The sequence below is a fragment of the Urocitellus parryii genome, chromosome 7 (genome assembly GCF_045843805.1).
Source record: "Urocitellus parryii isolate mUroPar1 chromosome 7, mUroPar1.hap1, whole genome shotgun sequence".
In the NCBI taxonomy this organism is placed as follows: Eukaryota; Metazoa; Chordata; class Mammalia; order Rodentia; family Sciuridae; genus Urocitellus; species Urocitellus parryii.
This window is the reverse complement of record NC_135537.1, coordinates 84,162,906-84,176,920: the sequence shown is the minus strand read 5'-3', so window position 1 is coordinate 84,176,920 and position 14,015 is coordinate 84,162,906. Positions and strand designations below refer to the sequence as shown.

Sequence of the window (14,015 nt, the reverse complement as noted above, 5' to 3'; positions counted from 1 at the left end):
AGAGAGCTGGCTTCTTGCAGATCAGTAAGAACATACATAGTCATATTCCCTCGTTCGCTTTCTCTCACTCTCTCACTCTCCTCTGTGTCTGTGGTTTCCTTTCTACATAAGTGCTTTATGCTTTCCAATTCATTGCTCTCCTAGTGCCTGCACCTTGACCCAGAATGTGGTGGGTGATGAAGAGGAAAGCTCATGCTGGAAGATCCCTATCCTAGAGACAGGCATTTGGAAATAGACAGAAGTACATGCCTAGAGAGTGTTGTGAGGTCTCATTGTTCCAAATGCCTATGTTTTCTAGGCAGCAGAATCTTCAGCTCAGTGATGTCAAAAGCAGAAGGCCCCGCATCAGACTGCTCACCTGGTCTGTCTGTACTGCAGATGACAGAGAGAGATGGACAGTGATGGGTCATGAATATTGATGGTGGCCAAACTCAGAAGGGGAGGACTGAGCGGGTTCAGCCTCCATTTAGTGAGAATGGTCTGGTTGAATGTTTTGTGAAAGTAACAGCGGTGACTTACTCAGGCCAAACCTGGGACATTTCATACAGCAAAGTTATGTTGGCAGTTATCAGCCTGAGTATTCCTTTACATTCTGGATTTCTCAAGTGCTGTGCTGTTTGAGCAGAAAGTGGTCAGAAAGAGAGACATCCTGATACTCTAGCATTAGAAGGAGGCTGATTTCCAGTGTGCCATCACAGACCCAGCAGGCAGTTTGTGGTGGGTGCGGCAAGACTCCTGTCTGGCTGGGGTGCCCCACTGGCCATGGTTCCTGCCCAGACCCCACCAGCAATCTGGTAAGAATGGTCAGTGGCAGACTATGCCCAGCAAAACTTGGAAACATCTGCTTACAAGGTGGATATAGTAGACCTTGCAGAAAGTCTAAGAACTTTACATGGGGACCAGACAAGACCCTGGGGCCAGTCTTCTCCCCATGATGTCATAGCATGCCAATGTCATTGCTCCCTGGGTCCTTTAAAGGAAAGGAAGGACACCATCTCTACCTCTGAAACATCCTCCACATCTTTAAACTCCATTTCTCTACCCTGACTACATCCCCTTTGCCCCTGTCCTTGGTTTTCTCTATCATCACCAAGATCAGGCTTATGATGGGTGTTTTAGTGGCTTTTTCATCACTATGACCAAAAGACCTGACAAGAACAACATAGAGAGGAAAAGTTTGTTTTGACTCATGGTTTCTGAGAATATTTCTGTGAATCGGATATCACCCAGTGAAATGCCACTCTCCATTCAGGTCCACGGTCTGCCAACTCCACACCTCTGGGCCCAAAGTGAGGGCATGGTGGTGGAAAGCAGCTCAGGATATGACATCAAGGAAGCAGAGAGGGGTCTTCTCACCAGAAACAAAATATAAACCCCAAAGGCAGGCCCCCAGTGACCTACCCCTTCAGCCACACCCAGTCTGCCTACACTTAACTAGCCAGTTAATTATATCATTGGGTTAATGTACTGATTTGGTTAAAGGTCTCATAGCCTAATCATTTCACCTCTGAATGTTCTTGCATTGTCTCACATATGGGTTTTTGAAGGACACCTCATATCTAAACCATGATAGTGTACCTTTGGAGGATCCTCAATTGTAGGTATAAGAATTGGATGTCAGTTTACTCTTGGAATTGATGGGAGGGCAACCAAATTCAAAACTTCATGAACAACTAATTTTCCTGTTCATTAACATTCAGGAGAAGCTATTCATAGGTCCCAAAGCACAATTAACTCAGTATTGGGTAAACTTCCCAATGGGAAGGAGTGAGCTTGTGATGGAATTTCCAAAGATTGCCAGATGGAGTGCAAGGAAGGCAATGGGAATTAGTTGGCTTTCAAAATATTTCTGTGAATCGGATATCACCCAGTGAAATGCCACTCTCCATTCAGGCTTGTTTACTTTTCTCTCTGTCCATCAGGGTGATCTCCACTCCCATCTCATGTGATGCTCTTGTGTGAGTGTTGGTGGGACACAAAGGGTGGTCCTTGTTCAGATAGTTCTCCATCTGACCACATGTCATCAGTGGTAGCCAGACTCCAAGATGGCCCCCACCAGTCCCTTCCTCCTGGTATTCCCACCTTGTGTAGGCTCCCTCTACACCATACCAAGGTTGGTCTCTGTGACTGATAGTATAAGGCAGATTAGGTTACAGAAGACACTGTGGCTTCTGTCTTAGCTGCTCTCACACATTCTCTTGGATCACTAACTCTGGAGGAAGCCATTTGCCATGTCATAAATGCCCACATAGCAATGAACTAAAGCTTCTACCAAGGGTCACATGAGTGAACCTAGAAGTGGGTGTTCCAGCACCCATCAAGCTTTCAGATGATTTGTAGTCCCATGTGATAGCTTAGAAAACCTAGGCTAGAATCACTCTGCTAAGCTGTTCCTAGACTTCTGATCCAGAGTAATGTGTGAGCTAAGAGTTTCCATGGCTAGGATTCCCCAATCATTTGTTAAGCTGCAGTGGATAATTAATACACTGTCCCATCCCATAACTCTCCTTGGTTCTTCATACAAACAGATCCTTAGCAGGGTCATCCTAGAAATGCCTGAGCTACCCAGTGCTGCCCAAACACTGTGACCCCTGCCCCAATTCTCTCTCTCTCTCTCTCTCTCACACACACACACACACACACACACATGTCATTAGTGGTGGCCACTCTCCATTCACACACACACACACACACACACACACACACACACACACAAACAGCTTCAGTTTTGGAATGAGTATTTCTACATTCTCAGGATAGGTAAAAAGGAAGAGCATTACCCTCTCCATTGATCAAACTTTCTTTTTAAGCATCATCTTGTTCATTCCCATTGTAAAAATCTTGGACACTACAGAGACAGACATTTACTTTGCCCAAGGGGTTGATGTTTCTCATAAATCAGTGCCTGCATTTTGTTGAAAAGTGAATGTAGGAATGGTGTGTAAGAGTGTGTGTGTGTGTGTGTGTGTGTGTGTGTGTGTGTACACAGAGTAAAGAGTAAAAATCCAGGCTTTTAAAAGCTACACCTGATGTGGAATTTAGGGAGCATAGGGTGCAAAAGATGTTTTGTAGAGAAAATTAACTCTGGACTGGGTGTTCCTCATCACCTGACAGATACTTGCTGTCAAGTTGGGCTTCAATGTATGATCATCTTGCCTTGGTGTCCCACGTAGAGAGGATACAGCCTTTTCTGGTTCATGTGAGGTATCCCCTACCCAGGATCCTGCGCTAGGGCAGGAATATTCAGAAGTGTAGCAGTGGTATTGGGAGAGCTGTAACTTTATCAGACCATCCTTCATTGAGTGGACTGACTGACTGACTACTGTAGGCAGGTGGGGCATGGCTGGAGGAGGTGGGTCCCTGGGGTCATGACCTGGGAGGGTGCTTCATCCCTGTGACCTTGCCCCAACTTCCTTCTCTGTCTCTGCCTCTGCCTCTTTGCTGCCTGGTGGTAAGCAGCTTTCCTATGCTGGGCTTCCCAATCATAGGCTGACTCACCTCGGGCCAGAGCAATTGACTCAGCCATCTATTGTCTGAGATCTCTGAACCCCTGACGGCCCAGGTAAACTTTTCCTCCTCTATGTTGTTCTTGTCAGGTATCTTGGCCATAGTGATGGAAAAGCTCATTAAAACACTGCCATACGCCACCACTCCCAGTTTGAAAAAACCTACTTATGTGTGTGTATGTGTGTGTGTGTATGTGTGTGTGTTGGGGGGGGAAGTGAACCAGTTCTTTGTGCATGGTGGAGAAGCACTCTTAAGGTGCATATCCTATCCATAGGGTTGGAGCTTCATGCCCTAATTGCCCCCTGAAGTCCCACCTTTTAGTACGATATGTTGAGGCTGAAGCATCAACAGGAATTTTGGAGAGACACATACATTCCAACCACAGCACCCGATAAACAAGAGCCCAGGGAGTTGGTCCCCACTAGATGTGCCCTGTGGGAGGGGGAGTCCCTCAGCTTGACCTGAAGGACACTGTATTAGGAACTCAGATCTCCATGAAGGCAGAAAGATCTCTGATAAAGCAAATTCCTGACAATTGTAAAAGCTAGAGCCACTTTTGTTTTCTACAAGTTGTAAGAGAATAATGTAGCAGAAAACCCCAATTGTATTCTATGGTATTGAACACACAGTGTGTGTGCATGTAACATTGTGACATCAGCAGCTGAGGGTGCGGGGATGGAGAGGCACAGCAGCAGCATTCACTACACTAATGAAGTTCCCCTGCTGCAGATTCACACTAGGTTGGTGTCCCTTTCTCGTTTTAAATGGAACCCTCCCAATGGGAACCACAAAGACATAACCTGAGGACATACCCACACTAAGAGATACAAGCATGAAAATGTTTTACCACAAATATCAACTAAACAGGTGAGAAGATAGTCATTGAATGGCATAAGTCACACTGAATCAAAACTTGCCCTGCTGTCCTTATAAGGACACAAGCCAGGCTGAACCAGGAGCTCATTCTAGCCCCTTTTGACCCCATCATAGGTAATTTTATCATAATAATGCCACTCTGCAAAAAAAGACCTGATCCTTAGCTATGGAGTTTTGACCTACACATGTCTCTGAGGGATATGATTCAACCCATAACACTCCCTAGTCTTACCTATCTGAGAGTTTGTAGTGATAAGTGTTGACTTTGGTTGTATAATTATTCTATGTCAATCCATACTATCATATTGACTTTCTCAGCTTGTCCATAAAGTACCTGATGTAGGAATATTTGTACCTACATTCACAATGGACTTGGGTCTGTCAGTTTTGGGTTTCTTTTGTGATTTTATGCTGGCACCATCTTTCCTGGTTTCATGGCCCCGTAATACCTGCTTCATGAAATACATTGTGAATTGTTCCCTGTTCTTCTACTTCCTGGAAATGTTTGTATACAGTTAGTATTAATGCATCTTCAAATGTGGTAGAATTCTCCAGTGATATCTTCTATACCTGAAGATCTTTTAGGAACTTTTCCTTTGAGGAACTTAATTTCCCTGATGGTCACCCAGCCATCTAAATGTTCATGTTCTTATGGTAACTCCTGCTTCTCCAGAAATCATCCATTTCATTAACATTGTACAGGTTTGTAGAGTGTCACTGATATTAGTCTTCATGTTTATTTTTTCTCCTTGTGCTGGTTTTGGGTTTATTTTGATCATCATTATCTGTTTCTGAAAGTAGAAGTTTAGATTATGGATTTGAGAACTTTCTATTTGTCTAACATAAGCATTTGATGCTACGAATCTGTAAGCAATGTTTTCATTGCATGCATAAACTTGATGTGATGTATTTTAATTTTTGTTCAGCTCCAAATATGTTCTCAGTTTTTCCTTTCAATGGTCAAAACATATCTTAAAGAGCTCAAAAGGAGAAAAATATCATCTTCTATTTATCTACATATTTGTTATTTTTTAAAAAATTTTTCTCTTTATCCCTGATGCCCAAGTTCCTTCCAGCATAATTTTCTCTCTGTCTGAAGAACCACCATTATTTTTGTTAACAAGTCAGCTGGCTCTTAGCTTTCTTTTATATGAAGATATAATTATTTTTCCTTCCTTTCTGAGGAACATTTTTGATATATGAGATTTTGGTTTTCCTATGTTTTTCCTTTGGGCAATTTAAAAATGTTACTTTGCTACCTTCTCTCTTACCTAATTTCTGATAAGAATTCCACAGTCGTTTAAATGGTTCCATGCCAGCCAATATGGTATTGTTTTCTTCTGGTTAATTTCAAGTGCTTTCATTAATCCCTGGTTTGTAAATGATCCATGTGTCTGGGCATGGACTTTGAGTTTCTCCTACCAAGGTTTGCTAAGCTGGTTAAGTCTGTAGATTCATGAACTTCACCACATTTGGAAAATTAAGTCCTAATTTCTTTCTGTGGCATACTCCATGCTTCTCATTTTGGATCCCTGAGGACATGAATCCTAGACCATCTCCTAGTTCCTGAAGCTATATTCATTAAAAATAACAAGAGCAGAGCTGGGGTTGTGGCTCAGTGGTAGAGCTTGCCTTGCACCTGTGAGGCCCTGGGTTTGATCCTCAGCACCACATAAAAATGAATAAACAAAATAAAGGTATTGTATCCTACTACAACTAAAAGAAATAAAAAAAAAACAGCATCAACAAACTTTCTTCTCTCCTTTGTTTGATTGGAGCAAACTCTGTTGATCCATCTTCAGGTTCACTTCCATGGGGCTTCCCAGCACCCTATGCATGGTGGCCCTCAGGGCCGCCATCTTGCTCTCACTGATCAGTGAGACCTGCTTCTGTTCAGAGTCTGTGAAGGTGTTTGTCACTTCTGGCTTTCTGTAATGCTACCCATAAACTCCTCTGAGTTGTGGAGTCGCACTGACCCAAACATCCATCCCATCATCCCTACAACTGACCTGAGGGTTTCCAACTCTTTATTTGGGCTCACTTCACTTTACAAACTTCAGTGTCCCTAGAACCAAAAGAAAAGAGCAATTCAACATGGGTGCACTTGGCTATGAAGTCAGTAGCAACGCTGAGATGGTTTAACACCTCCAGTTCCTGAAGCCCATGTGCTTTCTCCCTAGGACCTCTGGAAGGAAGCAAGAGGGGATTCTGGGTGCAGAGACCGAATGGCATGTGGTGAAGCACCCAGACACTGCTGCAGGCCACTATGCTACCCTCTCACTTCCCTGAACATGGGATTAAGGGGATGATGCCACAGAACACTCTGGAATCTCCAATGCCTCTCCAGAGGTGCTTTGTCCAACAGCTGACACATAGCCTCTCCACACACCTCAGGGACGGGCCTATAGACTGGGAAAGGGGTACTTTCTGGCCAAAGAAATCTGCCCAAATGGAATCAAGCGTACAATGTCTCAAGGGGAGAATCTCTGTCTACACGTGGTCAAGGGGAGCAAGTCCTCACCTGCATTGGCTCTAGGCAAGTGAGTCCCCATCTAAACTGGCTCAAAGTGCACGAGTATCAACCCTGAACAGGAAAGGGAGGCACAGTGACCCAGGCCTTGGTCTGAGGTCTTACCCTTCCCCATAGGCATCCGTCTTTGGTTTTGTTTTTGTTTTTTTTCCTCTCCATCTTGTTTTAAACATGGCCTCTTTTATTTATTATTAATCTTTGGAATAACAATTTGATCTCATAATTTGTGGGAATAGAAGATTATTCAGAACCATCTCTGATATCCCAGAGAACAGGAGGGCAGGTGGAAGAAATAGAGAAATAGAGGCACTCCCATATGCCTGGGTCCCTTCCTGCAGCTATAACAAAGCATCTTAGACTGGGTAATTTATTAACAATAGAAATCCACTTCCCACCCTTCTGGAGACTGGCAAGTCCAAAGTGCCTGATTGCTGTAACCTCACATGACGTCCTCCAGCTACACCAGTTCACTGACACATATGGGCATCTCCAGGTCCTCCAGGAAAACTGCCAGGCCTCGCAGCCTTCAGATTTCCAGCACTTCACGCCCTCTCATTCTCATTTTTTCTCAGATTTGACTTTATATGGGGCTCTGTATTCTTTCTATCCTAAGGAGCAGCTACAAAGGCTTCAGGCAAACTTCACCTTCTTTAGTCAGTCTGGAGCAGGGGGAGTCAGAAATTCAGAGACACAGTGGATCAGGCCCCCTTCAGCCTCAGGATGAAAAACTATTGGGATTATGTCAGCTTTCCCAACACCCTCCTGCCCAGGAGAGAGCCCCTGATGTGCCTATCCCTTCTGAAGGAGTACTCAGGATCACGGTCCAGCCTTTAACAGATTGAGCAGAGACAACAAAACTTCCCACAGGCAGAGAAACCAGGGAAATGGATCAAACCCTCTACTTCTCAAAAGCAAGAGGCAAGTTCCCTTTCATTCATGGGTGAAAATATCACACCCTGTGCTTTGAAGGCCAGGAGGCCACAGCTCACCCACTTATGACTCTGGTCATAAGGAAGATGATGCTTGGGTCAGAGGGAACTCTGGGCCTTGTTATAACTTGTTATAACTCCTGTGCTTGTTATTTCTTTTTAGAGACCTGCCCCTAAGGACACAAAGGAGCTGATCATCTCTGTTCACCATTCCCAAGTCACTTCTTATTCGTTTTCCGTCTCTGAAAATAGACATAAGTGATCTGAAGACAAGCAATCAAAAGGATATTTATCTTCAATGAGTATCTCCTCTCAAATGCTGATTTTGGCTCATATGTACCAAATCCTGTGATATTTAGTCCCGACACATCTTGTCAGTCAGATTTACATTGCTATGACAAAATACCTGAAATAAATAACGTAAAAAAGAAGGAAAGATGTATTTTGGCTCATTGTTTCAAGGTTTGACCCTGTTGCTTTGGGCCTGCAGCAAGACACCACAGCCTGTTGGGAGCCAGTGGTGGATCAAAGCTATCACCTCATGTAGGCCAGGAAGCAAAGAGAGGGAGTGGGCAAAGGGACCGAGGTTTCAACATCCCCTTTAAATGCACATGCCCAGTGACCTAACTTTCTCCCACTAGGTCCCACCTCCTAAAAGTTCTACCATGTCCAATAGCATAACCTGCTGAGGACCAAACCTACCACTCATGGCCTTTGGGGGGCATTTATGATCCAAACCATTACATCCTTTGGAGAAATAATTTGTTACCTGATTTTGTTTTTGTGTGTGCGTGTGTGTGTGTGTGTGTGTGTGTGTGTGTGAGAGAGAGAGAGAGAGAGAGAGAGAGAGAGAGAGAGAGAGAGAGAAAATATGAGCAATGGATTTTTTTTCAACAAAGAAACACCAAGATCTTGGGTAAGCTACTAATGGTCTTCATACCTTAGTTTCCTCTTCTGTGAGAATTAAATGAGATACTCTGTATATATTGGTAAGGATAGGTTTGTCTACGACAGAAAACCCCATACAGCAATATAGAGATTTAGTGTCATGTGGTAGTCTCCAGAGTGCTGGGAGACTAGGATACCTGTCTTATTTTTCTTCTTTTTGCTGATTGTTTCTAGCAGCTATACATACCACTTCTACTTATGTCCTATTGGTCAAAATCATGCTGGACTATGGTCTGCACTGGATTTGGCCATGTTCCCTGCTGAAATCAGAGTGTCTCTTGATGAGGAAGAAAAAGAAGATGGTGCTTCACAGATAGCTCAGTGGTGGAGAGTTGCCTAGCATATGCAATGCCCTGGGTTCAATCCCCAGAACCACACACACACACACACACACACACACACACACACACACACAAAATAGGACAGATATTGGGGGTCAGCTAATAGTTTGTCATAGTGCATCAGGCATGGTGACTAGTTTCTGGCATGCAGTCTGTGCTTACTGTAGTGCTGTTGTTATAAACAAATACACAGTATTTTCTGGAAATCCTATAACCACACTACCAAACACTGGGACCATTTTTCCCTAACATGGATGTATCTTTCCTTTCATTTTGGCACATATCCTTGTGCCAAGCACACACAGGGTGGTTCACAGTTCTAGGCTGCATGTTGAGGGTTCTAAGAGCAGAGCAGGAATTTTGCTGGGCTTCTCCAAGTAAATCACTGGGAGTTCGTGCTGAGGTCAGGGGTGGGAGGTCAGAGCATTTCAGTGCAGCTCTGCAGGTGACCACAGGGTACCTGCCATGACCCCATTCCTTGCATCAAAGAAGGATATCAAAATTTGAAGTGCAAAAGGATCAAACGTGGCTTATTCCTCTCCCTAGGTTCTCAGAGACGTTGGCTCATCCTAGCATTGTCCCTCGATTCCTCCTCCCCTGTGAGAAAACCCACCACCAGCACAGGAGTCCGCTGGGTGGATGGCCCCTTGTGGAGTACCCAGAGGGGCCTCAGGAAACCATTTGAGATCAAAGTGTATGAAATCGATGATGTGGAGAGAGCTTGCAGTGGCGACTCTGTGGCGCAAGCAAGGAGAGTCCATTTCCTGGAGTGGGCGTGGTTCCCCATGGGTCCTGCCCTGAGAAGGGACCTGCTTCTCTTGTGGGCAGGTGGGTGACCATGGGACCATAAAGTGGGATAGACACTTTGGAGGGAACTCTGTGTCCTCTCCTGAAATGCCTTAAAGACTCATATGATGGGGGACACAGTGGTCTGGGGGGCTTTTCTGGCTCCTTGTCTTGAGGATTCATACTCATGCAGACCAGCATTTGCCCAGTTGGAACACCATCTGCTTTCTACATTTAATAACAGCCTGCAACAGTCTCCCCCATGGCTGAGCTGTCTGGTTTATCAAGGCAGAAATCCCACTGAGGTCTCTGAAGTCCCTCCCAGACTTCCCAGGGACCATCTCCTTTCTCATCAATGGTCTTTAGAAGTGTTCTTCTCTAGAAGAGGTTATGTGGACTGGACAGGAGCAGAACGATCTCTTTTTCTTTTCAATACACTGCCCCTTTCCTTCTCCGTCACTGTGCAGGAGGTCATGTGCTTTAACGCAAAACTGAAAATTCTGGAGCATCGCCAGCAGAGGATTGCAGAGGTCAGAGCCACCTACGAGTGGCTGATGAAGGAGCTGGAGATGACCAAACAGTACCTGATGCTGGACCCCAACAAGTGGCTCCGTGAATGTAAGGCCCATGGTTCATTTCTATCACTGTGGCTAACAGGTTCCCCAGTGACAGAGGCCTGGCACCTAACCCAGGGTGACCTCGGCACACTTCATCTAGGGGCAGATAGAGACGGTTGCTCTGAGGGAACAATCCTACTCTCCTGGGGCAGGTGGGAGGGGCTGGGAACAGCAAAGGAGTGGTGTATATTGCTCTTACAAGATTATTTCTTATGTGTTTCAGTCCAAAGCACTTGAAAATGAGATTTTCCCCCCCTGCATGTGGCAGATCACCCAGACATGAAGGCTGTTTTACAAATCTCCTAGGCCACAAAATCACACTGCTTATCTAGCCTGAAATAGACATGAATTTATAGAGCTCTTGATAGGGTAGAGTGTACGACCATAGTAAAGCCTCACGGAGGACCCAGAAAGCCAGAGGAGCAGCCTGGTGTTATTTCCATTTAATAGAAAGCCCTGGATGACTGTAACCATCTAATAATGATTCAGAGGAATTTTGTTCTCTTTGAGAGGTGGATTCAATTGTCTCTTATTTATTTGTTCCTAACCATTCCATTTACTGTGAAATAAAACTTAAATCTGGTCCCAACTACTACACTGATGTGGGAAGCAATCCCACAATCTGGGGAATAAAATACGCTACTGTCATTAAAATTCTCTCCCTGTTTCCCATCTGGCTCTTTTCTCCAGCCCTCAGCTGCCTCTGTCCCCTCTCAAAACACCCCACCCCTGCATGTCCCCCTCTTCTAATGTTTCATGGCAGTGAGGAGAGCCCACGAGTTAGGTCTGAGGCGTAGATTTGTGTGCCAGAGAAGCTGGTTGTTTTAAAATATTGGGTGAAATGATTTTTGGTGAAAAAGAAAGTGCCAGGATTTGCCAGACGCCTGGCTCTTCCCAGCACCTGCCACTTGTGACAGGTTTCTTTTCCATATAAATGGAGTAGTACCATGTCTCCCGAGTACATCAGTGGGTTCTAGTGACCATACGCAATACACAGAGCATCCTTTGCTTCGGGGATGCAGCATCTGTGGCTAGGCCCACAGTCCCACAATCACAGCCTGTGCCTGCAGGCATGATACGGAAAATGAAGTCCTCTATTAGAGATTTTCCTCCTTCAAAGGTATTTTTATCGAAGGTATTATGGAGCAGACAAGACAGAACATTAGCTAATGTCTGACTAGGGCACAAACATGGAGCCTAGTGCTTATTTCTCTCACACATGTGGCTGCCTTTTCTTTTTTTTTTTTCTTTTTTTTTCCCCATAAATCTCTGGACATTTTGAGATCCCGGGGCATCCCTTGAGACTGTCCCTTCATTTAAAAAAAAAAAATGTTTCATTGTGGTTGGACACAATGCCTTTATTTATTTCTATGTGGTGCTGAGAATCAAACCCAGGGCCTAGTACATGCTAGACGAGCACTCCACCACTGAGCCACAAACCCAGTCCCCCCACAGCCCCTTCATTTTTAACATTTTCATTAACATTTTATTTTTCAAGAACTGTTTATGCCCAAGGCAGGCTTGAAAATGATCCTCATCTTACAAAGCACATTTTCTCCCACGAAAGGAGCAGGCTTACACCTCAGTACACCTGTGTTTCAGATGTTTCCAAGAAACATCTGAAGACATTCCTTCTTGCCTTCATATATGTCAAGAATCAGGTATTGTTGATGCTAAGAAAGAGAATGAACAGAAGGCCACATGAAAGGAGAAGCACAGATTGTTTTTCTAAGATGAATGGAAAATAAGAATGGGGAAAAAAAATTAAAAACTATGGAGGCTGCATGCTGACAATTCCTGTTGTTGGGCTGGCAGGGTATTGGCAAAGAAATAGATGTGCTGTGTCCATTTTTATTTTTAATTTTTAGATTTGATGCCACTTTTGAGGTGGTCCAGTGATGAGGTCTGAGGGGGTTATGGTGTAGTGAGGTGTTGTTTCTTCAGTATTAGAGGGACATTCAGCCTGTTACACTGGGTCTCCCTCCAGCTGTAGTCCTTATTAACTGTAACCTTGAGTGAGTGTCCTCACAGTCTCCCTCTCAGGGATGCCCTCTGTATAAAGCAGTTTGCTTCTGTTACAGTCCCTGATAGTCCTGTAGCATGACATGGTTTTCAAATGTTTTCAGACCATGTTCTCATTCGTTATCTCTTTTTTGATTTTATACTTCTCAACAACTCAAGGTAGATAGGATAGGCAGGTTAGGAATTATAACCTCATGTTACTTTTAAGGACATGGCACCTGCAGAAGTTAAGGTCACAGAGCTAGTATGGAGCAGCTGGGAATCAAACGCAAGTCTCCTGCTTTGGATTCCATGGCCACTCCACCGGCCGTGGTTGCCCTCCCCGCTGTCCTCCCCATATGGGGACTCCTTGCAGCACCTCTGGAGTTAGTACCAGGCAGCCCACCCCTCTGCCCAGCCACCATGGACATAGTAGGAAAACTGAGTCCAGGTGGGGTTGACTGCAGAAACCTGCTCTTCAGAAACTGCAGGACTCAAACTTTTCACCCCCTGTAGGCCTGAGTGTCAGCATCCTGTTCCTAAGTGTCAGCTTGTCTTCTGAGCTTAAGAAAGCTCACCTATCAATTTAGATCTATTTATCATATTTCCTGAATGACATTCAAGTACATGAGACTGCCTAAGAAGACCAGAGACAGGTCAGGTTTCTCAGCCTGAGAGGTGGATACAAAGTGCTCATGTAGGAATAGAAGGCAGAAACAGCCTTTATCTAAGGAGGCAGAGAGATTTATCACATTAGATCACAAGGGAGGGATTTGTCCCACAGCAGCTTCAAGATCTGCATTCTTCATGGTTAGTGGAGAATAATGGTGTCATCTTTCACAGATGCTGTAGTGGAGATGCCAGAGGTGGGGGCAGCTAGATTTTTGCCTTATTTCTCAGAATAATCTCAACAAAATGTTAAAGATCTAAAAACTGGTAAACAGTGCTTCAATCCACTGGCTGAGAGGCCAAGGATTAGGTAGGAAGGACACCAGGCCACTGGAGACAGGTGAAGAAATCAGATCTGGGGACAGAGGGGCAGACACGGGCAGCCCTGTGGTCTGCGCTGAGCAGATGGGATGGCTCTTCCTGCCTGCCAGAGTCTCCAGACCCTTCCTCTTTTGCAGTCGACTTGGAGCAGCTGCTGGAGCTGGAGTACCTGGAGGCCCTGGAGTGCGTCACCGAGCGCCTGGAGAGCCGCATCAACTTCTGCAAGAACCATCTCATGATGATCACCTGCTTTGACATCACCTCCAGGCACCGATAAGGAGCAGCAGATCCCTGGTCCACCAGTCCCCTTACTCCCCAGAGGGATGTCACCCTCCCCCAGGCCCTCTGTGCTGGCGGCACCCCAAAGACTATAGAATGAGGATGAAGGTTGATGGCAAGTCTGGAGGGAGCCTTGAGCAGAAAGTGAGTTTTCTTTTGTTTTCTGAAGCAGGGAAGGTGCAAACCCCGGACCCGTGGAAGGAGAGAATGA

General features: G+C 45.0%; 1 protein-coding gene across 1 annotated transcript in view; it reads left to right on the top strand.

Annotated features, from left to right (window-relative positions):
• Nucleotides 1-13,802, top strand: part of LOC113177419 (kinesin-like protein KIF26B) — a 67,814-nt gene extending 54,012 nt beyond the window's left edge. The window contains 4 exon segments of the mRNA XM_077801190.1: nucleotides 9,678-9,886; nucleotides 9,937-9,951; nucleotides 10,385-10,535; nucleotides 13,663-13,802. Of these exon segments, the coding sequence (XP_077657316.1) occupies nucleotides 9,678-9,886; nucleotides 9,937-9,951; nucleotides 10,385-10,535; nucleotides 13,663-13,802 (515 nt within the window).
• The last annotated feature ends 213 nt before the right edge of the window (nucleotides 13,803-14,015 follow it).